This window comes from Sparus aurata, chromosome 17, assembly GCF_900880675.1.
Source record: "Sparus aurata chromosome 17, fSpaAur1.1, whole genome shotgun sequence".
In the NCBI taxonomy this organism is placed as follows: Eukaryota; Metazoa; Chordata; class Actinopteri; order Spariformes; family Sparidae; genus Sparus; species Sparus aurata.
In genome coordinates this window covers 29378716-29403494 of record NC_044203.1, presented here as the reverse complement: position 1 = coordinate 29403494, position 24779 = coordinate 29378716, and the positions used below count along the sequence as shown (strand labels likewise).

The window sequence follows — 24779 nt, the reverse complement described above, 5'->3', positions numbered from 1 at the left end:
TCTATCTTAGCAGTCAAGGAAGGTCGTTGCTCAGATTCACGGGAGACATAAAAATGCTAAAAGCAAAGAATACATTCAAGGTGACAATAATAAGGTGGAAACTCTGTCAAATGGATCAATGTAGAAGCAGCCCGTCCTATCTGCCATCGTGACGACAGATACGCATTTAAATGAAATATGACACTGTGTCAGGGTTGATGCCGTCAGCGGCTGTAAATTGTCCTGCTTCCAGTCCTAAATGGATTTGACCTCACACTGCCGCTTATACGAAAAGCAAATCCGTTTCTGACATGAGACTGCAGGACGCGGTGCCATCATTATGTGGAATGTTGTGTGTGTAAATTTACCAAACATAACTATTGCAAGGAAGCAATCTGGTCCTTGACTGCTTTAAAAAATGCATCCAAACCCTCTCTCCCGTCTAACCGTCTCCCTCCTCCCCCTGTCTCTCGTCCACATTCCATCTTTCTAATCCCCTTGACTGAAGAGCAGAGGACCCAGTGGCTCCGGGGCGTGGAGCAGGACGAGAAGTAAATTAGAAAGCGCAGAGAGGGCTCGAGTCGAGAGAAGGAATGAAAAAGGAGAAGAGTGACTCTTGAGCTGCTCACACAGTGAGGGAAGGAGAGGAAGGAGTGAGGGCAAAGGCGTCTCAGTGAAAATGAAACCAATAGCAATATTACTTAAAAATCTTTTTTTATTTTGACAAAATAATTAAGTACTACAAGAAAAACAGTTTAAGATAAACACTTAAACAAGCTGCCACAGCAGAGGGTGGGCCTGACATCGGTATTTTGGAAGATCAGTGGCGATAAACACTGATGCCTGGTTTTACGTCCTCACATCCATCGAGCAAGTCTGTCTCTTGCAATATTAAATCCCCAACATGAATAAAAAAACAAATCGCAAACTCCGATTTATCAAACTTTAACAACACACAGAAATGCATCACTTTACCACTCATGGCATTTTAATAAAACAAAAAGGAGAGAAACAAACAGTCCCCAAGCATTCATTTTCATTTACACAATTTAGTTGTCCTTGTTTTTGCATCTGGTGGCTGCAGCATTAAAAAACGCTGGCACCTTTCACCTGACTTTGGGCTGGTCTCACAATGGTCTGCTCGCTTACAGAGTCAGAGCGTTATCAGTGCCGCTGGCAGTCAGGACAGGGTGATAAGTCATTTGCAGACAGAGCCTGAGGTAGGCGCGGCGAGCAGCAGCGAAACTGCAGCACAGGAACCAAGAGATTCAAAACGAGTCCTGAATCAGAGAGCGTCTGCCCTGTTCACACAGCCAAAGTGACTGAGCAGCACACTGGTGGTGAAGAGGTTACTTTGTGGCCAGGCAAGAACTAACAACCTAAAGCTAAATCTAATGCTAACGTTATCTTTAAATAGACATTTTTTTCCAGCTTGGCAAAAAGGTGAAAACATCAGAGGACTGAAGACATTTCATGAATAGCAAGTAGAAAGTCATGTGTAAAATGTAAAAGGCATTCATAAACTATAATTGGTTTATTGCTGTAATGAAAGTGAACTGGATTAAAAGGAAAGAAAAACTGTTTCTATGGCTTCCCCTCCTGCGCCTTGGTCGGGATATGAAGCGGTTCAGGGGACGACCGTGTACGGCTGATAGGGCAGCATCTTCTGTCGTTCGTTGATTGCGTAAATCCACGCAGGCTTGACGAAGTTCAGGTTGCTGTTCTCCATCAGCGCCTGTGATGGAAGGGAAGTGAAAGAACAAATGTACTTTGAAAAAACTCACGGCTCGGCCCATGTAACTGCGCCTGCTAATTCAAATACTAACAAGACACTCAAATGTCTGATTCTGACCAGCGGTTTCAAACAGATTTGAGAGGCAATTGGTCCCAACACTGCTGCATATTCCCCAGGAGGCTTAAACACTCAGCTTCTCAATTGGCTTCATTGATTTTACTTGATTATACCTCGCAGAGTGATAAGGGCTACTGCCTCAAAGGAAAACGCCTCAGAGGTCTTTAGATGTATTTTTTGCCGCTTTAAGCACTGCAAGCTGACTGCCATCTAGTTCCATGATATTCAAGTGAAGGCAGACATCTCTATAGCAGATATGTCCAAAAGTTGTCAACTCACGCCACAACCATCTTGATATGGTTGTTCAGATACTGATACTAGAATCCGAAATGCCTCAAATACGGCCTAAAATGCTCGAATTGTTATTGGCGAGTAAACAAATCTATACACTGACCATTAGAACTATTCATTTGTAAGAAACAGGGCCCCTCTACTTCCATGTGGCAAAAGTAACTTATTGATAGATTGTAATAGCATGACAGGTAAGAGGAACAATATGTATTTTTGATTTGGGGGTGAACTGTCCCTTTAAGCTCGTGTTAGACTTCCTAATTTGGCTGCCAAAGAAATGTAACAGCAAAAGAGGAAAGATGAAAGGACTCAAACTCACATCTTCAAAGGACTCGTGCCACCCTTCACTGGTCACCACGAACTGCACCTTCTCCGTCATGTAGTCCTCAATCGCTCTGGAGCAAAGACGATATTGTGTTTTAATACAAACATTTAACTGCTGTGAATCGCTTTTCATGCTCCCTCTTTAGTCCCACGACCAGTTAAAGTCGTCACGGTTACTTCTCGAAGCCAGCCTCACCCGTTAAAAGCAACGATGTATCGCAGGAGCAGGCGCCTCTCGTTGTTCGGGAATTTACCGTAGAGGAAAAAGTGCTTTCCGCTCAGGAAGTCTGAAGGAAAAGGAGAAAATGGGAAGAAAAAGGTGAAGACCAGAAAAATGACCAGTAATCATAGCGGCTCTAAAAGAGAGAAAGGAGCAAAGCAAAGAAAACACGAGGAAAGCGGTGCACAGTTTGACGTTGGTGTGAGCCGTCCAATTATTTTCTGTCAGACGGAGGAGCAAGGACGTGTTCCTGTGACTGGAACAGGGACAGACAAAAGAGACAAAGACAAAGATAAGAACAAACAGTGACATACTTGGAAGCTCGGGGATGGGATGATCCTGTTCAGCCTCGGCATCTGTGTTTTCATCTGTCGACCCCCCGTATGGATCTTCCTCTTTCACCATCTTCCCTCCCCCTGCAGCTTTCTTCTGCCTGCTCTCGTTCTCCACCCTGTTACAAGGCCAGAAAAAAGGACTTGTTACATCTTTGATGCTACAAGGAGTCGTGAATTTCACTCAAAAGAAGAAACCTCCCTGCTCGTCACCTTGGAGCTAATTAATCTAGATAAAGACACACTTAAAGCTAGTACTATAGCCCTGTTGTTACTCAGTCTATACAGGCCAACAGTTACAAGTCTAACCTGGATTTTACTTTTTTAAAGTTTTGTTTCTGTTACTGGGGCTCACAGCTCAATATAACCACCAACTAATTAAACACAAGCGTGAAAGTTGCTCTTTTAAAGGCAATCGAGCATCCTCAGTTCAATATATCAATATGAATAAATCCTCAACTACCAGTCCCTCTGCAATTTAGCGATGATCTTCAAAGTGGAGAGAGCTCTCCTTTCTATCAGCAGGCTTTTTCAGAGATTTTGAAAGAGAAAACCAGTTCAAAACAAACTTAATTGGCTAAAAAGCAGTACTAATTGATTGTTTTTGCTCACTTGCCAGCAGTGGAAAAAGTTGTAAACACAACACACACACACTGACACCTTATAATAATAATAATACTGCTGTTGTGGTGAACGTGTTTGCAAACAGATGCATTTTTAAGTGTCCAGCATGCATGGAGCATCATTAGTATTCATTCAGAGTCGTGTTTTTGATCAGACAAATCAAAGTCAAATATTTATTTTCCTTTCAGCCTCATCTTGTCCCTGAGGGAAATATCTGGCTTTTGGGCTCCTAAATGTTTCACTACGTTTTCCAGCTAGCTGCTCTGCCTGTCTGCTGATCAACTTACTGAAAATTACATTTGATTTCAATAAACAAAACCTGCCTGGGAAAGGAAGCGTTGGAACTGAAAAGTAAAAAAAAAATATTTGGATACTCTTTAGCTAATACTAACTCTTTTCTATGATCAGCTTCAGATATTTTCTTCACGTCTGTCTTTTGTACAACAGCTCTGATCAGTTTTCTTGTCACTGACAGGACTTTCAATTTCACCTCTCCAGCACCATTGTTTTTCCATTGAGGGGAGGGATTAAGGGAGCAAAGAGAGCGTAATTTACATCTTCATACTAAGGAGTGGAAGTCACCCTACTGAACGCACTCTGAAGCCTCTGGTATTATGACACACTTAGCAAATAAAAATAGGTCCCTAGAATTCATCTGGAACTCAAGTATGTCTGTAACTACTGCTGTTTTATCACTTATAAAGCTTTAACACTGGACAAAAAGCCCACCAACATCTGCTAACATCTGGAGTTTGTCTTTTAACTTGAATGGGTACCACCTGTGTTTATTCCCAAGTCAGCTCCATCATCAGCAGTGATGGAAAATCAACAGCTGGGTGGATACACTAATATTCGCCCCTAGTCAGACGTGATGCTATGATACATTTTGAAGTTAAGGATGCGGGCTTGTTAATATTTCTGTGTCTGTCAGGCACCAAATGAACATCATTCAGTCAGCGCTTTGAAAGAGAGACTGAAATTGAAATACTAAAACGCAAACGCATAACATTGTCAGTTGATTCCACATCACAACTTGGCGCCGAAATATATTCAGCTGCCTGATCGTTATTAAGAATGTGTAAAACAGGGTTTCTGTCTTCTGAATGAAGTCTGATGACACAGATGACCTGCTTCTTTCTGCTCTGTTTTACCAGTGCTGTTTGTGATGATGAACGTGACACATAAGGATAAAGAACAGAAAGGCAAACTCTTCTTCCTGGCAAAGTGAAAGAAGTCCCATTTTTAGTGGGTTTATCCAAAATTTAAAAAAATGGAAATAGACGCACAATTTGCTGTTAAAGTGGTAATCGAAACTTACTAACTTCGAGCTAGCTGACACATACCGGCTAACGTTAGCACTTGTTTCTGCAAACCTCTGCCAGACCAGCATACTGACAAGTCCCTGTTCTGTGCCATAATTTAAAGTCGCTCCCCTGGCTCCATATGTTTGGTGCTGGGAAGGTGATGTACAGATATTTTTAAAGAGCTCTTATTGTTCCAAAACAATAAGCTGAATGACTCTAAAATGCTCTATAAAACTGAGGACTGCAGACTCAGGTGATAGATGCCTCTTACATTTCATGCAGTTTTTCAATTTGTTGTTGATGTTTAGTGAAGCTCAAAGTAAAGGCACAAAAAATGCTTTGTGAAAGACTTCTGTGAGTTGTTAGTAGAGTTGCTCTGTGCCATATTTCAGTACAACCCTCTAACCAAACAACCTGCTCCGCAATTAAATAAACATTAAATGAAGATGAATGAAAGATGTGTTTTTATAGAAAGGGGTTTCTCAGAGTTTACCTCATGTGGGGAAAAAAAACTGGTTGAGAACCAACCTAAATGGTTTAACTATGTGATTACTGTGCAATTATCAATCAACCTCAAGTCAATGTGGAGTTACTGATTTAAGACTAAATTGATTGTTAATCTACTAATGAAGCAACACAAAAGCAGAGATGGGGTCAACAACCATTAAGGACATCCTAAACTCCTCCACATGGTTACAATTTGCAGCTTTGTTGTTTACCTCTGCAGCTCGTCCTCTGTGTCCACGGCAGATTCATCATCATCACCTCCTGTGAAATGAAGTGTTCATTTGTCAATATGGTAAAACTAACCTTGCATGAAAAGTCCTCGCAGAAACCGTTCAACTTACACAAGTGTAAAATGTTCCATATATCTATAGTTTATCATCAACAACACAAGGTTGCTGCTGTATTCGAGGACATTGCCATCAGTGCACTGTGGCCCTAATCTTAAAACTAATTAACTAAGGAAATCAAATGTCAAAGACTGAACCTGCTTTGAATTTCTGTTCATTTTAGGAGGAGTTTAATCTTCCTGCTGAGCGCCAGGTCAGTCTACATTTCTGTGAAACATATATCAGCAGTTCAAGAGGATCTAACCTTGTTGGTAACCCTTTCGATTACCATACAATCCTGTGCTGTTGAGCGGAAGGAGAAGACACTCTAATTAAAATGCCGTCTCTGTATATGTTTGTTGGGTCAGTGTTTGTTGCGTCGCCTCGCTGATGCACCACAGCACTTTACTTCTGGCCTCACATTAACATAGAAATGAGAATCATGCACAAGTCCCTTCACAGCGATTACGTCTTGCCTCAGTTCCTTTTTCTCCCTCAAACAGCGTCCATGGTCTTGTCCTTTTCACGCTGGCGTTGTCAACTCATCCATTTCCAAGTGCTTCATAAAGGTGATCCCTTTTGTCTAATCCCTGGGCTCTCACATCCTCTCCTTGTTCCTACCAATTCATTCAGTCCTCTTCAGCACCAGTGTTGCCCGCCCTCCCTTCCTCTTTACTTATTTGAGCAAATAGAATTAATCATTTTCTGTGAGTCACAACCAATTACAATTCAGCCCTAGGATCTTAAAATACAGATAAGTGAGTAAATACATTTTTACATGCATCTTTGCTTTGATTATCAGATATACTGAATTAAGTAGGGATGAGAACCCTTTTGCCACTCTGTGCCTGAAAAATGCTGTTTTTGCACGTCTCCCAATTTATTCTCATTGCAGCATATTTGTGGTGTGTGACCCGAAGGCAGTACAGAAATAAAATGTTATCTGTATCAATTCAAAAACGAAATATATAGAGAGGAAGAAACACGGCTCAACCCTGATTTCCTGACACAAACAAAAGAGGAATAATAATTTTTAAAAAAGGTAACATTTTTGCTAAGATCATCTCTGAGGCAGTGTTGGCCTAAAGTCGAGCAAAACACGGTGTGCTGGTTCAGATCCCTACACTGACAAGACAAGTCTGAGTGAGGGAAATGAAAGGCAGTGCTTGCCCCTGCCTCATTACCACCACTGTGGTAACCTTGAGCAAGGCACGTAACCCCAACTGCTCCAGTGTTGTTGCTCACTGGACAGGTGATCAGACTGAGGCTGTACTGGGCAGCTTCCGGGTGGGAATGTGGAGGTGTGTGAATTTGATAAGGGCGTTCCTGAACCCTCCCTGGATAAATAAAGTTGTCAAACTAGATTTAACACATCGCATCAATGTCACAGTGCATCTCACCTATGATGTCATAAATGTCATAACCTCAACATTTGATCGAATCATGAAAAATACATCGGAAAATGTGTTTTGTGAGGTCACAGTGACCTTGACCTCAGACCTCTGTCTACCAAAATCTAATCAGTCCAGACTTCAAAGTCAAAGACAACATTTGTACAAAAATGGAAGAAATTCCCTTCTGGTGTTTCTGAGACACTCTCATATAATGGGATGGATGGACGGACAACCTAAAAAAATAATACCTCCGTCAAAGGGTAGTGCTAGCGCGGACACATAAATAAATCAATCAATCAATCAATCAATCTCTTAGACTAGCATGCTAACATTTGCCAATTTGCACCAAACACAAGGTGCAGCTGAAGCTGATGGGAATTAGGTGCAAATGTTTTTTTTTTTCCAAATGTCATGGGAATCCATCCAACAGTGGTGGAGGTATATAAATGTTGAACATCAAATTTGTTTGGGTTCATTGTCTAAAACTGTCAAAACATTTCGGCCCAAAATTGAATGGTGAAGAAAAAACAGTAAGTATGGCAAGAAGATGTTATTGTACTTATATCTATCAATTCCATATGTATCAGGAACGTATGCTTTTCTCTACCTCGTCTTTTTGGGTGTGGGCTTTATTTCTTTTGTACAGACTGTACAGTTCAAGTTCAATATCACTTTTATACGAGTCCAAAAATGCACTGAAATAAATAAGCTGGCCTTCAAGACGGAGAAAAAAATGCTTGAACACAAAAGAGAATGAAGGTCTCTTCCTTTGTTCCTTTCTACTTATGCTGTATCTGAACTAAGTCTTGGTTGCCATCCTTCCATTTCCCTCAATTTCACCCTCTCAGTGGGTGAAATGTCAAAGTCCTCTATCATGTCAAACTGTCTGCCTGTCTCAGGTGAACTTCAGCTATAAAATATAGCCATTTATGACTTTGTAAGTGTGTTATCTTCTAGCATTTGCCTTTTCTTTTATTCCAATAACAATTTCTAGAGCAACCAAAAAAAAACCAAGCATAGAGTTACTGAAGTTTCATTGCTGATGTTGACTGAATCTTATCCAAACATCAGGTAAAGTTCAGTCTCTTTTTTTTCACAGTGGGACATCAAAGTTTTAAAATTAGTTTATGCAAACCTGGTTCATCAACATCAGTGGAGCCGGCATACTCATCATCTTCATCCCTCTTTTCTGGAGTCTTTTTGGGGGTCGCTTGTCTCTCCTGCTTCTGATGAGTCTGCAAGAACAGCATGAGCACTGAAACTGACTGTTTACAAACTAGAACAAGGATTCTTTATTAGATCACTTTTAAGAGGCTCACTTAAAAAAACAAATTCACCTTTGTGTTCATTTCCTCTTCACTCTGGTCGTCCACTTCCATTTCACTCTCCGAACTCGACTCTGCTCCATCCATCAAGTACCTGGAAGAAGACAAAAAACGAGTGAACAAAAGACGTCAGGATGATTAAAGGCCAAAGGGAAACGGATGCCAGCACAATAAATCTTGCTCCCAATCAGCTTTACTTGCACAGTGTTTCAAACCGCAGTGGGCCACTGTCAGGTAATAAGGGAAGAAAAGCAAGGTTCAGAGTGAAGGTTTTATTTTTTACCAGACAGTCAATGTCTTGGTGCTTAAAACATTATCCCTGTCTGTATCGTAAGTTATTGGAGTTTGCATTCTTAGAGAAAAATCTAATTTACCACCAGTTGAAGGAGATCAAAACCCCCAAAACTCATCTTTAAACCAAACTCACGAACAGCCCAGTCATAAATTAGGCTTTGTCATAGAACTTACCCGACAACCTTTTCTTCTTTGACAGTCACCTCAAGTTAATTAAAAGTAGCTCAACAAAAGCGGTCAATGAATCAAATGACAAAGTCAGATTTCTTTCCCCTTTTTTAATAAAAAGGGAAAATGTCTGACAAAACAGCCTCATAATGAAGACAGGTAGAGCTGCAGAGATGCTCTGACCGACAAAATTTGAGCTTGAGATATAGGAAAACAAGTTTGTTTGGTACAGACACTGACAAATGTCACTTCATGAGGATTTTATTTGTATCTGTTTTTCAGTGGAAATGAAAAATTGTGATGCAAAAATGATCATCCCCCATGACATATTTATTTTATCCATGACTGAATAAATAAGCTGTTCTCAGAGGAAAATAAGGTCCCCAGAACACTGTTGAAGCTAGAAAGGTGGCAGGGTCCGCCACACATGAACAAAGTCAAACAGCGTGAAAATGTTTTTACCCTTCAAGGTCTTTTTGTTTATTTAGGCATAAAAAACATAAACACAAATAAGTCACTGAAGATCATTCTCTCTTTTTTCTTCCCCAAAATTACACGGTGCACCTTTAAGACATATTCAAACATTTTTGAAAATACTAACAAACCAGCAAAAAGCGGATTGCAAACAGAAAATGAAATGACAGCATAAAGCCAGGCAGAAACGCAGAAAAAATTTATCCACTAAAGATTTTCCCTGCGAAAGGTTAAGAGAGTGTGGGGAGAATAAAAAACAGAACATCTGTGAAATAAATTCATAGAGATGATAATAGTGCAGGCAATGAAGGTGACAAGCAGAAAAACAGGAAGGGACGACCAACAAACACTCCCCTTGTGTCCTCTCTCACACACACACACACACACACACACACACACACACACACACACACACACACACACACACACACACACACACACACACACACACACACACACACACACACACACACTGACATTTTACTGACCTATGCTCACTCGTTTTAGAATACTTAGTGCCCGTGTAATTGGAAAAATCGAAAAAAGGAAACGTCGGGCAAAGGGGATCAATCTGTTGGTTATGACTGGGGGTTGACAAGTATGGCGTTTTCAGGGCTGACGCTGATTAGCAGAAATCAAGGACAGTAAAAAAAAAAAAAAAACTGCAGAAATTTGTCCAGAAACAACCAGTGATGGACTGAACAGAAGTGCACTGTACTTCATTTTCTGCTATTTTATACTTCCTCACATGACATTTATTTGATGCATTTAGTTACTACACTGCCTGGCCAACAAAAAAAGTCACCACCTGGATTTAACTAAGCAAACAGGTAAGAGCCTCCTATTGGATAATTACTGCATGGGCGATTATCTTTCCGCTGGAAACAAGTTGCCTAAAGGGATAGTTTGTGTTTTTTGAAGTGGGGTCATATAAAGTACATATCTATAGTCGATCTGTTCCCTACCGTAATCATCGATCAGCGCAGCCTCAGTTTGGAGAAGTAGAGAGCCGCTCCAGCCCAGACGCTCAGCTTTGTTCTGCAGTGAACGGGGTCCAGAGAAAAAGCTAAATTTAACCACCTAAAACAAGGCTGCTCGCAGATCACCTGTTGCCCAGTTCAGTAATGCGTAGGGAAACAGAGGTTCTACTGTTGAGAAAATGTAGTGCCAAAAGAAAGGCCGGTCCAACGGCGATGTAAAGCGGTTTGAATTTTCTCTATAAAACGTACACTTGAACTGTTTGGTTTTTTTAGGTGAGCCTTGTTTTAGGTGGTAAAATTTCGCTTTTTCTCTGGACCCCGTTCACTGCAGTACAAAGCTGAGCGTCTGGGCTGGAGTCGCTCTCTACTTCTCCAAACTGAGGCTGCGCTGATCGGTAATAACGATTACGGTAGGAAACAGATCGGCTATAGATATGTACTTTATATGACCCCACTTCAAAAGACACCAACTATCCCTTTAACCCCGACTGATGCGATGAGTAGCTTCTCATTTCTTAAACAACCATGTCGAAAGACACATCCCGTGGTCGTGGAGAAGATGTTAGTCTCTTTGAGATGGGTCAAATCATTGGCATGCATCAAGCAGAGAAAACATCTAAGGAGATTGCAGAAACTACTAAAATTGGGTTAAGAATGGTCCAACGCAATATTAAAAACTGGAGGGATGGTGGGGAACCATCGTCTTTGAGGAAGAAATGTGGTCGGAAAAAAATCCTGATTGATCGTGATTGCCGATCATTTAAACGTCAGGTGAAATCAAACAACAGTAGAAAGCAGAGCTATGTTTAATAGTGAAAGTAAGATAATTTCCACATGCACAATGCGAAGGAAACTCAAGGGATTGGGACTGAACAGCCATGTAGCCTTAAGAAAACCACTAATCAGTGAGGCTAATCAGGAAAAAAGGCTTCAATTTGCTAGCGAGCATAAAGATTGGACTCGAGAGCAATGGAAGAAGGTCATGTGGTCTGATGAGTCCAGATTTACCCTGTTCTAGAGTAATGGGCTCATCAGGGTAAGAAGAGAGGCAGATGAAGTGATGCATCCATCATGCCTAATGCCGACTGTACAAGCCTGTGGGGGCAGTGCTATGATCTGGGGTTGCTGCAGTTGGTCAGGTCTAGCTTCAGCAACATTATGTGCCCAAAGAATGAGGCCAGCTGACTACCTGAATATACTGAATGACCAGGTTATTCCATCAATGGATTTTTTCTTCCCTGATGGCATGGGTATATTCCAAGATGCCAATGCCAGGATTCAGCGGGCTCATATTGTGAAAGAGTGATTCAGGGAGCATGACACATTAATTTCACACATGGATTGGCCATCACAGAGTCCAGACCTTAACCCCAGATCTTAACCCCAGATAATTGGCCACGGCTGATAATCTGTAAGCCTCTACTTATGACAAGAAAGTGGTGGTGTCTAAAAAAACAGACCAACAAGCTAAATCCACGCTGCTTATAAAACCAGGTAATATCAGTGCTGAACTCAATTAATAACTCATTATTGTTTGTATATGTCTGACATTTAATACACTAAAGGATTAATCAACAACACAATACTCAGAAGTTTAATCAATAACAAAACATGTTAATTTGCAGCTCTAAATTATACTCCATCAGTGGCAGCCCCTTTCAATGAGGTCATGTAGGGTATACAAAGTCGTTAAAGTCCACAGCTGACCACAATAGACAGGGCGCACCATCAATACATCATACATTTTATTTGCCAAAACAAATAAATATCTGTCACTATTGATTCAAACATCAAAAAGAGCTTTCTCATGCTGACAGAGTCCAAGGTGAAATATTCAATATTTGTCAACCAAATCAATGATTTGTTTAACCGAAGGGTCAACCCGGGAGGCAAGTAATTACAAAGATAAACTGAAAGGAACACAGAAGCAGCACATGCTCATTCTATCAAGCGTAACTCAATAATCAACTCTGAAAGTGGACAATTTTCAGATTTTGATATTTTGAGGTCTGACTGATTACCGCTGATGTGATTGCAATTACACTGTGAACAGGAGCCTTTCCCATATACAACCAATGGGAGAACACCATGCCAAATGCAAATAAATCAGCCGTTAGCCTACACTCTGAAGTGTGTTCTTTTATTTTCTGGAGAAATTCCTTCACCAGTAGTCATACCAGGTAGATATGTTGGGTTATAGTGTGTTCTCCGTGCATCTCGCACTGACTTTAACACAGATGACCACAGCGAGATTTGGTGATGTAATGACCATTGCTTCATTTTTTTAGGATCCTTGCACTGGTTGTCAAACCAAAACCAAGCCAATATCTGCTAGTAGATCCTCACAGGATGTTGACCTGGTTCAACTACTGAGGTTTGGCCATAGTCTAGCCTTGTTAAGATGGACTTGGAAGATTACAGGATCAAGCAAACGCAGCTGCCTCATAAAGTCTACTGATACTACTACTGATGATGACCTGAGAGGATTTCTGGAGCTGAAATGATCAACTGAATAAAAGGTAGACAGAAAGATAATCAACAGCTATTATGATGAGATGTCAAACATTTGTTTTAAATGAATGCAAATTGAATATCTTTGGATTCTTGACTGTTGGGTCAGCACAGACAATGAACACTATTTGCAGACTAAATGATCAATAAGCATCTTGTGAAACCCCAAACATTTTTTGGCTCTGCACACTTCAGGTAGCAGCAAATATTTTCAGACAGGAACTTTGAGGTTCTTGTGATTAAGCTGAATGTGCCCTAGATCTATCACGGTGCGATTGTGCTGATATTTTGGCTCAAGCTGACAAACTATTTCCCAATTCCTCTTGGGATGTTGTTGCAGAGCCTCGGTTTTAATGAGAAATTTGTTTACTTATTCAGATCTATTGTGAGGGGATGCTGCAGAGCTGTTTGAGTGTTTTCTGCCCTCTTCTCTTCCTGCCCATCTCGGGATCCTCGCTGATTGGATAATGACTATGAAGGGAACATTTCTGGGCTGCTTAGCTAATGTCTCTCGAATACGTACACTACCTAGTACGTATGCATGTCAGGACCTCAATGAAGCGGTGCAATTACCCCCAGATGCTCGCTGGCAAAGTGTTTGTGTGCATTATGGAGCAACAGTTTGAGAGTGAGAGTGTGCGTATTTGTTTGGGTACTCGTCATCATCAAAGTAAGTGGTCCCTTTAATTACCCATAGCAGATGCAGCTTTTAAATAAAGGATACATCATCAAAGCTGCACACTCCACACGCTGCACAATAGCGGTGCTGGGCAGGGGAATGGATTAGTCTAACAATAAGAGAGGGGGGCGCAGACAGGGGAGGACGAGGGTGAGGGAGACTGACTGAGAAAAAAAGCGCGCATGAGGGAGAATGACGACACAGGCTATAGCGAACTTCTCATCTCTGTGCACTTCTGGAGAATCTTAAGAGTAAGGATCAGATTTCATAAAACCACAGCGTTGTGTGTCATCACCCTTCAGCAGTACGTATTTAAAAAAGCTTTCCATGTCACCCTCTCCCTCTCAGTCTCTTTGTATGGCTTATATTCACACCGTGGCTGTCCAAAATAATCTCATCAAAATATAAGTCTGACCGCTATCATTTCTGCCTTTGAAGACAAACGTAGAAAAAAGGTTTGACTGCACTCTGGATCAGTGGATTTTTCCTGCTGGTACTGGATGGCAATTATATCTTTAGTATGACAGTAACGTCAAAATAACTAATTAAATCCACAGCAGAGGACACTAATAACGGGTTTGTGTCAGCTCCTGTTGTGTACATTTCATTCGTCTAAATCTGCAACCTGAACATTTTTTTAGACTATCGGTTAATCTGCCAATCACCTTATCCGATTATCTGATTCATTTTGTCTATGACATGATTTCCAAAAGTGCAGTTCGTGGGCCAACAGTGGCCATCAGAAACACGACATGAAATGCATCGATAATATTTAAAGATCTGCTGGTCCTTTTCAACACATACAGTTACAATAATCTACATGTAATACAACATTCGGCTGCTGCGTTAAATTGAACCTCCTCTAACAAGTTTCTGGATGGAGACGACTTGACACGTTAATGGGAACTGAGCTGGAAAACTACCACGCTCTATAGTTGAGGAGGTTTACAGAAAAGGCGATCCCCTCTTACTTGCTGCACCTTGGGGGACAGACAAGTGATCTGAGGTGAATTCAAGATGCTGAGTTAATTAAGGTTAAATGCCATTATGAGTCGAATCACAAATCCTACGACTGGTTCATAGGTTTTCCTCTGCGACCCTCAATCTTATGCACCCAGTGGTTCAAACTCTGAGGACCTTTGTTCTATGAAATTATCAACAAATTCTAAAAAAAACAACTAAAGATCATTTCCATTGTGACAAATTAAACCACAATGGTAATCGACTACTAAAATAGTTTTGATTGATTTTTCTATTGATAGACTGATGGACTAATCCAGAAATCTTTCAGCTCTAATCTCTTTTTTGACTACAAAGTGATGAAATATATTTGTGAGATTAACACTGCAAATATAAATCCCCCTTTCAGTCCATCAGCAGGTTATATTACAAAAGAAGACCCGGTCTGTCGCAGGGGCAATCAGACTGGAATGGACATAATGATCTTTCAGTAATATTTCCAACACTTCTTTAGTCTAAACTTTGAATGCTGTAGCAGTTTTATTTAACTCACTTCTGATGAATAAGAAAATAAATCAGTGTGTGTGCGAGGCAAATAGAGAGGTAAGCAAAATCACAGTCGGACTTATTCAGCTCCAGAGTCCATTAAAATAGTTTGTAAATAGCATTTGGGCAAATGCAGGAAATAAAAAGACAACCAAAAGCTGATCTGAATTATGCACTTGGCTCTGCAGAGCCGTAGAAAAATTAGGCAGGGGACATACTACAAGCAAGAAAGCTAATGAGATATCTGATGTAAGGTTTCCACTGGGTTTTACTCCTCTAGAGTTGATGATCATCATCAGTCATTCGTGCAAATACACAGTCATGAAATTACAAGATCAGTTTTCAAATCCATCACTGAAGCAGCCTGTGAGAGAAGCGCTCATCTTCCTTGATGTCATTAGTCTCCTAATCACCACAACTATAAAGCTCCCTCTCACAGGCCCTACTCTCTATATCGTGTGTGTTTTACAACTCAAATGAAGTCATTATGGAATGAATATTTCTGCTATAGTGACGACGACCTAAGTGTCATTAAGTAAATTAGACAGATAAATCCAGTCGTGATTAAAGCCTGACGGATATATCAATTGGACCATTCCACTCCCGCTTCCTGCCCAGTTAGATTAAGACTGCAGTCAAGTTGTATTGTGTAACATGCAAGAAAACCACCTTAGAAGTTGCCAGCTGCCAGTTCTGACCAGGGTTTCTCATACATAGGCTCTACTCAGTCTCATTGTAGTGTGAGCTAAACAGCATGTCATTGTGCATGGCTGCTGTCCTGACAAACAGAGCTACTTCCTCAAAGCTACAAATACAATTTGAACATGTGTCGTGTGTTTCAAAGGCAAAAAAAGGACACACTCATGGTGGAGAGATCGGTCTTCTGAAGGTTGATCAAATTAAATTAGATTAAGATTGTTAAGATTTCTGCTGGCCAACCAACCAATATACAAAGAGACATGGTTGTTTATTGTTGTGAGTGCAGCCTAAAATAAAACCACTAATGGAGGCAGGAGCACTGTACTGTGTGTGCAATGATGGTAGTCACGGTAACAGAAGGACTCTTATTTCATTGGAGTCAATACTAGAGCTACAATGATTAGCTTATTAATAATTAAAAATCACAGACCCTTTTAATTATGTAGTTGTTGAAGAAAAAAGCCTCTTAAATGTCAATATTTTCTGGTTTCTTTGCTCGTTTTTTGAATGTAAACTGTATATCTTCAGGTTCTGGACAAAGAAAGACATTAAGGATGACACCATCTCGGTCTTTAGAAAACACTGATTGACATGTTTCACACTTTTCTGACATTTAATAGATCAATAAAAATAATCTCTATTGGCATACCTTGTCAATAATTTAACAGCTATTAAGATATCTACCGCAACACCTGTTGGACATGTGTGTTGTCTGAATTGCGAGTTTAGTAACCTTAGATAATCTAACAGTGGGGGAGGCCTGGCTGTAAATGAATTCATCTTCAAGCCAGACCCAGTCATAACAGAAGTGATGTGTATAAAATAATTCCTTAAATGATGAAGCAAAGATTCACACAGTATAACAGTACAGTACCACCGCAATTCATTTGAACCCTCCGTTGCTTTACTCTACAGGCATTCTGCTCTACATTATTGAGTGGACACAGAGTCATGACAGGCAAAACGACAGAAGACCTTGATGTTGCTGAAGCTCCCCCTGTAATGAGGGATATAATTAGGGAGCTGCTGGAGCTGGCTGGGTTGAATTTGTGATCACAGCAGGCATCAGCTGCTCAAGGTTACAATGTTCTCGGTAGCAAGTGGGCATCACTGCTGTCTGTGAGTGGTGTATTTTTGGATGCTTCAATCAGTGTGAGTGCTGTGTACAGATTGTGCCATGTGGAGGTGCAGACGTGGCTTAAGAGAAAAGTATTAATCAGATGTGGGTCCGTACTTTAGACACATGTTTTATACTAAAAACCAGGCTGTTACCCTGCGTAAGTGACCTTTAACAGACATCAAATCCCATCCAGCTGTTCCTGTGGCCTAGCTGGAGCTCAGGCCTTATTAAAGCAACATTATGTAACTTTTATACCTAAAATAACAGCTTCTAAATCATTTTGATGGTACAGTGTCTAGTAATCATGTGAATGATGTCTCTGTCTCAGCCACTCTGCCCCTGTATTACTTGCATCTGCACTATCTAACTTCAGAGAGAGGGTAGGATCACAGCGTTACATACATGTTTACTTCAAGATACAAGTCTCAACACATAACATTGTTATGATGTTTGTAGTTAGCACCTACATTACGCCTGACAAATTGTTACAGACCCGGGATCAAGCCCCCAGGAAGAGGGACAGGCTTTGAAGCCATTTTTCAAAGTAGTCAAACCGTGATAATGAATCGTCACGTGACGCACTGGGGCCCAAAACCCCTTTTTTCCATACACTTACATTTTGAAAGTGACCGTGAAATGGGGGATAATTTATTTTGATAGTCACAACCCCTGCAAAAATGACTTGTTTGACTGTCATAAGTTCAGCCATTCAGTACAATAAAAAGTCTAAACGAGCCGCAAGATTAAACATTTCATTCCTATTCCTAATAGCTGAGCACTTAACCGAAGTTAGCCATCTTGGATGGCTGAAGTCTGAATGTGCCGCACAACATAGAAGATCTGGGTAATATCGTAGCAGGGAAGTCAAGCTTTTTTGGCTTCAAAACGCCATCGAGCAGCTTTCATAGGAATGACCTGGGCTCTGCCTCCAACACGGTGTCCAGCTTTAAATGTATCATCCTTGCCTGGTATTTGTTTTCACAAACAGCGGTGTTGCACTCAGGAACTGTGAGGGGCGCCATATAGGTCAAAGAATCAATTTCCCTTGCTTTCAAGGACTTAATGTTATGTCAAGCATCATTAAAGTTCATGATTATACTGTTATAAAATCGCCCCAACTTTCCACAGGTTTGTCTTAATATTTCACCCTCTCTTACTGTTTATAGGAGATCTTCTGTTTCCTCTTGTGGCAGTCCATTACCCATTCCTTCCGCACGATCATGCCTCCTGCTGATTTCACCTGGCTGTACTTGGGGGTGTTAGCGAAGGCACAGCTGGAGTTTGATCAGCCAAAGGGGACGTGCACACACACAAACGCACACACAAATACACACACACACACACACACACACACACACACACACACACACACACACACACACACACACACACACGGTAAGATCAGTGAAGAGAAGCTGACAAGGGTAATAGTCTGCTCTGACAGCAGGGATCAAGATGCAATCAAACTGAATTACTGGGAGTGCTTAAAGGGCTGTTGCACAATCCTGTAATCGGTTTTAATGATCAAGATCGACAACAGATAAAAATGTTTCAAGACAGAACATCCCTGGGGCAATTAAGAAAGCATCACTCAAATGTAGGTTTGCACTTTACGTTATATCCAAATGATTTACCATGATCATCGGGAGATTTATTTTGGCTGTAACACATTAATTTCATTACACTTAAGTCATATAACAACTGACTACAGCAACAATGTTTATGTTTTTTTTACATTTAGTCAACAACAAAGGATGACCGAGCAAAAATCAGTTTTATCTCCAAAGCTAATGGTTTTCTTTGGCTCATCTTTCTTTAATCTTATCTGCCAACGTTCTGCAGTTTCTCTATGTATTGATCTTTTGCCTTATCAGCAGCTCTTTTGCATTTGCTTCCTATTTATCTCTTCAGTTTCTCTTTACAGGAGCATTTTCTGACCAGCTGCTACCAGAGGACTCAGTGAACAGCTGCACTTGCAACAACAACCTTTTGATGTGATAGGAATAAAAAACTATTTTCGGTGAAGTTGATGCGTTTTTTAACCTGACAACTGGCAAAAACAAAAAAAAAGACAGTCAATTCCATCTTAACAACCCTGTCAAAGGAGTGATATTTAATTTTGAATGCATTTATGCACAAACAAGTCTCTAAGACTATGATGAGTGGACTACTCTACTTTAGCAATCTTAACAACTTGCACAAATCTTTTAAGATTTATGCCATGCTTGGTAGCTTCTCTGTATTACTATAACACTTTGTCATAAAAAAAAATCACAAAACTAAGCATTGCAAGAAGGTTGGAGGAAAAAAGTAATTAATGCATTCATAAATGGTAAAGCAGGACTTCTTAAGCAAACCCACAAACTTCCACATTTGTTACTTACATGAGGTGTGTGGCGTCGGGAGTCCAGTCCGGTCGGTATTTGGCTCCCATGTCCAGAGCCTTTTCCCTCAACTCCCCTCTGAAAGGGTTTTGGAAGCCGCTGAGGACAAACACCACCCCCTCCATGATCCGGTTGAACGGGACCTGCTGCGCGGTTTGTGGTTTAGCTTTCTGTTGTTTGGGTTTGGGTTCGGGTTTGGACGGGCTCGCCCGCTTCTTGTCTGCAGACTTCTGTGCCGAGGAAGCTGGAAGGACGAGTTGCTAAAGTTGAAGCAAGTTATCCAAGTGAAGAAATGATCTGTATGCAGAGGTGAGTGGTGTACCTTTCGCGGTGCTGGGGCTCGGTGTGCTGGCTGGGCTCGGCTTGTTTTTGGGGGTCGCGGCTTTGCCCTCAGGTGAGCCAGCTGGGCTAATTTTCTTTGAGGGTGGAGGGCCAGAGGCATTTTGTCGCTCTTTGCTGAACTCAAACTTTCTTTTAGCAGGTGGCTATGAGGAATAAAAGTGATGTAAGTATCAAAAAACTGGCACCTTTTCAGAAAGGTAAGAATAATGCGCATCTGTACGTTTAAAACCGCTGTGGAGGAGCGAATACTTTTGGAAAATTAGTGATTAAGGATTATAAAGACTCCCACAAATTGCCAACATTTCCATTTCTTTTATTGCGATAGAGTTATCTGATTTATAAATTGTAGACGTTGTGTGCACACTCAGGATGCAAAACAATGATTCTGCATATCATCAAAAAATAATTTAGCAATAACAGCAGCAAAGTGGAAGAACCAGAATGACTCAATTATCTTTTTAGACTACTTTCTCATGCATAGACGCGTATTTGTGCTGCCAACCCGAAAAGTAATGGTCGTATTTATTTTCTTTTTGTTTTCAATGATCAGACGGCCTGAGAGTCTTTAATTAGTTTTATTACTCTGTGCGGGCGGCTCCCCTATGTTTCATTCTCAGGGTTACGGCTCGAATTGAGTCCATTTCATTCATTTATGTCAGTAACTGTGATGCTAATGTGCAGGAACAAAAACAAACTCAGCTTTAGTTAGGAGCTTATTTTAAATGTTAAATCCACCTTAGTAGTTTGGTCAAAATGTAATTTTTCAGACACTATTTGGTTCCAAATCAAATCAAATTCCCCAGATATGCTTTCCTCAAACCTCCAGTAATCATAGATATATTATAACAAGCTTTAGGCCTATGTTTCATCCTCTCTGTTGTTTAAATAAAGCTTTAAAATAACCTCTTGCTTATCAAGGAGAAAGCTGATTAATGACCATCCTACAGAGAGGATAATGATAGTGTTGTTTATTACCTGAGGTGAGGGAGAGCTGGAAGAGGACGCTTGGCTTGACGTGTGGGAGCTGCCACCAGCCTGTAGGGCAGCGGCAGCGTAACTCAGCTTCTGATTCTGAGGAGACACTAAAGAGAGAAAAGTGCAGAGAGCTGGTGAGGGAACAAAGAGGCTTAATAATGAAGAAATAATCTCTCCCCTCTCGTCTTAAATAGCTTTAAATAACATCCAATTAATGGTGTGTTTAATTATTCACTGTGATTTGCACTTTGTGGTTACAAGGACAGGGTAGAAATGAATTGGGCTTCAGCTGCTGCCAAATTTGAATGAATGAATTTACCTTTTGGAGAAGGGCTCGACTTTGTTGCACTGTCCCGACTGAAGAAGAGACTGCCGGGCTGAAGGCTGGGCGCAGATGAAGGAGACTCATCCTTCACCCTGAACTGTCCCAGCTTTGTCAGTTTCTTATAGGAGAGAAGAAAAGTTTAGTGCCAGAGAAGAGAAAGATGGAGAGACTTCTCGAAGTGTAAGGTTTCAACTTGACAAATGATTTCATTGCTATAAAGTTGTGCAGTTCACAGAATAGACTGAGTATCTGCTCACACTGCAGTGAGATGTGCTGTGTCATGTTTTAGTTATGACCTCTTCCCAGAGCTAAATATAAATGCTACATAAGTTCATATCAAAGTAAAGCAGTGCTGATAACAGTATGGCAGCATATTTAACTACAGTATGGAATAAAATGCTCACAAAGAACATATTTTTAAAAGACTGAATTTCACCAACATGAATAGCTAACTGGAGGGTTTTTTGTTTACTGGGGATCTCTCTAGTCTCTCCAACTGGTTTGTTCTGTTAATTGAGGTAACATTCTTATGTCAGAACAGAAGAGAAGCCGAGTCTTTTTTGCCACAGTCCAAAACGTGACAAAGTACATGATGTCAAAAAACTCAGTATAGCACAAAGTCTGGAATGTTTGGTCAGATAATCTTTACTGAATTAATTCAGGTATAAATGTTCCTGCTCTTGATGAATTTTGATGCTCTATTGCTGGCCTGTATTTGCATTTTGTTGCACAATGCCAGGCATTAATGACATAATCTTGATTAACCTATTTAAAAATAGTATTAATTCATATTTCTCATATATGCCTATTAAGGTAATGGGTCTCTAATGTTTAAATGCAGCTCTTGATTGAGAATACTGTCAAACTAGTGCAGTAACATTAGTATATATCATTAGTACTTCATAACAAAAGATGGAACGAATATCTAAAATATAAACTGTGAATAATTTTAAGATTCCTATCAATATAAGACACCCTCATCAGTATGTCATCGATCTAATTACCTATACTGCTGTCACTGTCGGCAGCAGTAATGAAACTCACGGCATTGGAAAGACAATCAATACTAAGTCATAGTCAACAATATTCTCATTATGAACAGGCAAACCTAAATGTCTCAGAAGAAGGTGTGGCAGAACTCACCGGGGGCGTTGCTGGAGGAGGATCATTTTTGTCAGGCGGTGAATGAAACTTGATGAAGGCCAGTCCGTATGCTATGTTCTACAAAAGATCATCATGGAATTAATCAATTTACAAGTAGCAATGGATATAAGCTTATTAATGTATACTTAGTCTTTGCAAAAGCAAACTTAATTTAAGTAAATATCTGAGCTGAAATCCTTAAGAAAACATGAGCATCTACAGGTGCAGCTTCAAAACTGCAAAAGATTTCAAAATTATGTTCTGACTGTGCCACGTGGTAAAAGTACAGTTAAAGTGTTACTTAATGCAAATATTCAATCTTTGGAATCTGTTGACTCTGCTGAAGAGTTAGATGGATGTTTTAGTTTACACTCTCTCTATTTCACACCTTACCTTGCTGTACGGCTGGCTACACACAATTTTTACTCTGTCCCACTTCTCTTGTGCTGTGCTCTTCTGCAGCTGGTTGGGCCCAAAGAAACGAACGCGGCTCAAGTTGGTGCCGTTACGGCTCTCCGTGGGGGACATGAAGGAAGACGTAACCAAAAGAACCTAAAACAGAGAAAGATTGACATCCCAGATTAAGAAAAAAAAAATTAGTAATTACTTGTTAGAGTACTGAGGAGGAAGTGATCAACTTTGAACTTAGATTGATTTGCAAATATACCTCATAGTCCTGGTCTCTGGTGGATGAAGAATTCCCAACCAGCACCTCGATAAAAGCCGACCCTTCATTTCCAATATCAATGCTGTGCACCTGCTCCTCTTTCTCAAACTGAGAGAAAAGTGAAATGGCACAGGTTAACGAAGCCTACACAAGAAACAAAGTCAAAATATCTGAAAGAAACAAAGGTCGAGTAAAGTAAAACTCATTTTTACCAACCCCTAATTTTTAACATGTTTATGCCAAGGACATTAACGTATACATTACATGAGTGCATACACCAAATTTGTTACTTTTGCTAACCAAAATTACAAAGTGCATTACTGTTAAGAAGAATAAAACAATACGAAACTGCTTGAGTTTTTAAAAAGTGATTTAAAGCTGGGTGGGGACCAGTTGCTCTTGCTTGTTTAAACGACAGGTAACAAGTAAACAACTAAGAAGTTTACAAAAAGTATCACTTGTTTAAGTGCCCTTCACATATTCTGGGATTTGTCATAATCTAATGTTTAGCCTAAGGTAGGAGGAGAAAGGGGAAAAAAGGGAGAACAATATTTTCTTTGCAGGGGCTTCCACGTAATCCGTAAATGATAAAGACAACTGAAGCTATTTTGATATTATGTGGGAAAGAAAAGGGAATTGAATCTTAGCCAAATGTTAAGTTGAAGGAGGTCACAATTGTACGACAGACGACGCACACACGGGGGTTCCCAAAAGGACAAAAATATATCAACAAAGGAGAAGTGTGAGTGGACGTCAACATTTTTAATTCAACTGGTCATATACCATAGGAATGTGCGTGTTTATCAAATGACCTCATACATCACAAGTTATGGAACATCAGGGTTCCCACTCATTTTCCAGATCATGTTTCAGGAAAACACAAGACTTTCCAGGACATTCTGCATTATCCGTGTGCTGTCTGTGACTGGAAAACTGGTCAACTGTTTTCCAGATTTTCCAGGAGAATTTAGGAACCCTGAACAAACCCAATCACTTTAATAACAAAAGGAAAGTTGGATATGAACTAGAGTTTTAATAAATTGTGTGTTATCTATACATTTGGATTAGCTGGATCAGCATGCTTTTACGATATTTGCAACCTAAGAATACTTCACATCAGTAATCACAAAACAACATGTTATGTAACCACTGTCAGTCAACACTTGAGGGTGTAAGGGGGTAAAAACACACCTGCAGAATGACGGATGTCTGCTTCTCCCCGGGTCTTGCTGCTTTCCACTTTCTGTAGGTGTCAGAGCTCAGCAGGTTGTCTGCCTTGTGAGCCTGTTGTGCATTATGACAAGAAGTGAGAGGAAGGAAGGTTCACATTTTACCAAATGTATACAAAACTCAGGACATGAATGGGAACATGAGGTCTCTACAAAATAAAAACAGGTGACAAGACAACTTACAGAGTCCTCGGTGCTGCAGGACACGACGTGTTTGAGTTTGATTTCTGGCATGTTGTTGTTGATTCTTGGCTGGTTGAAGACAATTAACTGACCAGTGTGAAGGAAAATAAAGCAACTGGGCGGATACCTCGTCACTACACGCACTCGTAACCGGTTAACAATGAATAAAACACACACCGTTCATTCAGTGACAGTGAATTAACCCTCGAAAAGTTCGTTAAATTCACTTTAATGATACTACGCGTCAGACATGCTGCTAGCTAAAGTGATAGCATGCTAGCAAACAATAGGCAGAGTGAACTTTGCCTGATTAGCCTGGTGGTTTTAACACACCTCAGGGGCTGCTACGCGTTATTTCTTTTAACTGTCATGTACTCGACACATAGCCGCTTACTTTGGCATTTCGTTTAATATCAGAAAACACACATTAATGCTTTTAATTTTAAGTTAAATGTGCGTGGAAGCGAAATCATTTTCCCACCAAATGCCTGATGTGTGTCGTTGTGTTGTGACGCTACTTCCGGCTCACGGCGTTTCCAGCCAATGAGAACGTTCGACTTCTTCTTCTGCAAGCAAATAACCGCATCACCGGTTTTATCGCCACCAATCGTTCAGAAAGTGT

General features: G+C 40.5%; 1 protein-coding gene across 1 annotated transcript; it reads right to left on the bottom strand.

Annotated features, from left to right (window-relative positions):
• Window positions 1–941: 941 nt before the first annotated feature.
• xrcc1 (X-ray repair complementing defective repair in Chinese hamster cells 1) lies at window positions 942–24686 on the bottom strand. The gene is made up of 17 exons (XM_030392958.1): window positions 24158–24686; window positions 23937–24029; window positions 22746–22853; window positions 22472–22630; window positions 22079–22156; window positions 20930–21053; window positions 20611–20717; window positions 19616–19778; window positions 19294–19537; window positions 18067–18183; window positions 8491–8572; window positions 8289–8388; window positions 5646–5694; window positions 2981–3117; window positions 2643–2733; window positions 2442–2517; window positions 942–1714 (listed from the first exon to the last, which is right to left on the bottom strand). Exons 1-17 carry the CDS (start codon window positions 24206–24208, stop codon window positions 1607–1609), a joined length of 1887 nt encoding a protein of 628 aa, XP_030248818.1. The 5' UTR covers window positions 24209–24686; the 3' UTR covers window positions 942–1606.
• Between the last annotated feature and the right edge of the window lie 93 nt (window positions 24687–24779).

Bases quoted from the DNA above. Each gene is read 5' to 3' on its own strand.
- xrcc1 (XM_030392958.1), bottom strand. From the start codon at position 24,208: ATGCCAGAAATCAAACTCAAACACGTCGTGTCCTGCAGCACCGAGGAC. The intron at 18,184-19,293 runs GTAAGTAACAAA...ATCAAACTCCAG, and splicing joins CCCGACGCCACACACCTCAT to CTGTGCCTTCGCTAACACCC. The intron at 2,734-2,980 runs GTATGTCACTGT...CTTTTCCTTCAG, and splicing joins TCCCATCCCCGAGCTTCCAA to ACTTCCTGAGCGGAAAGCAC.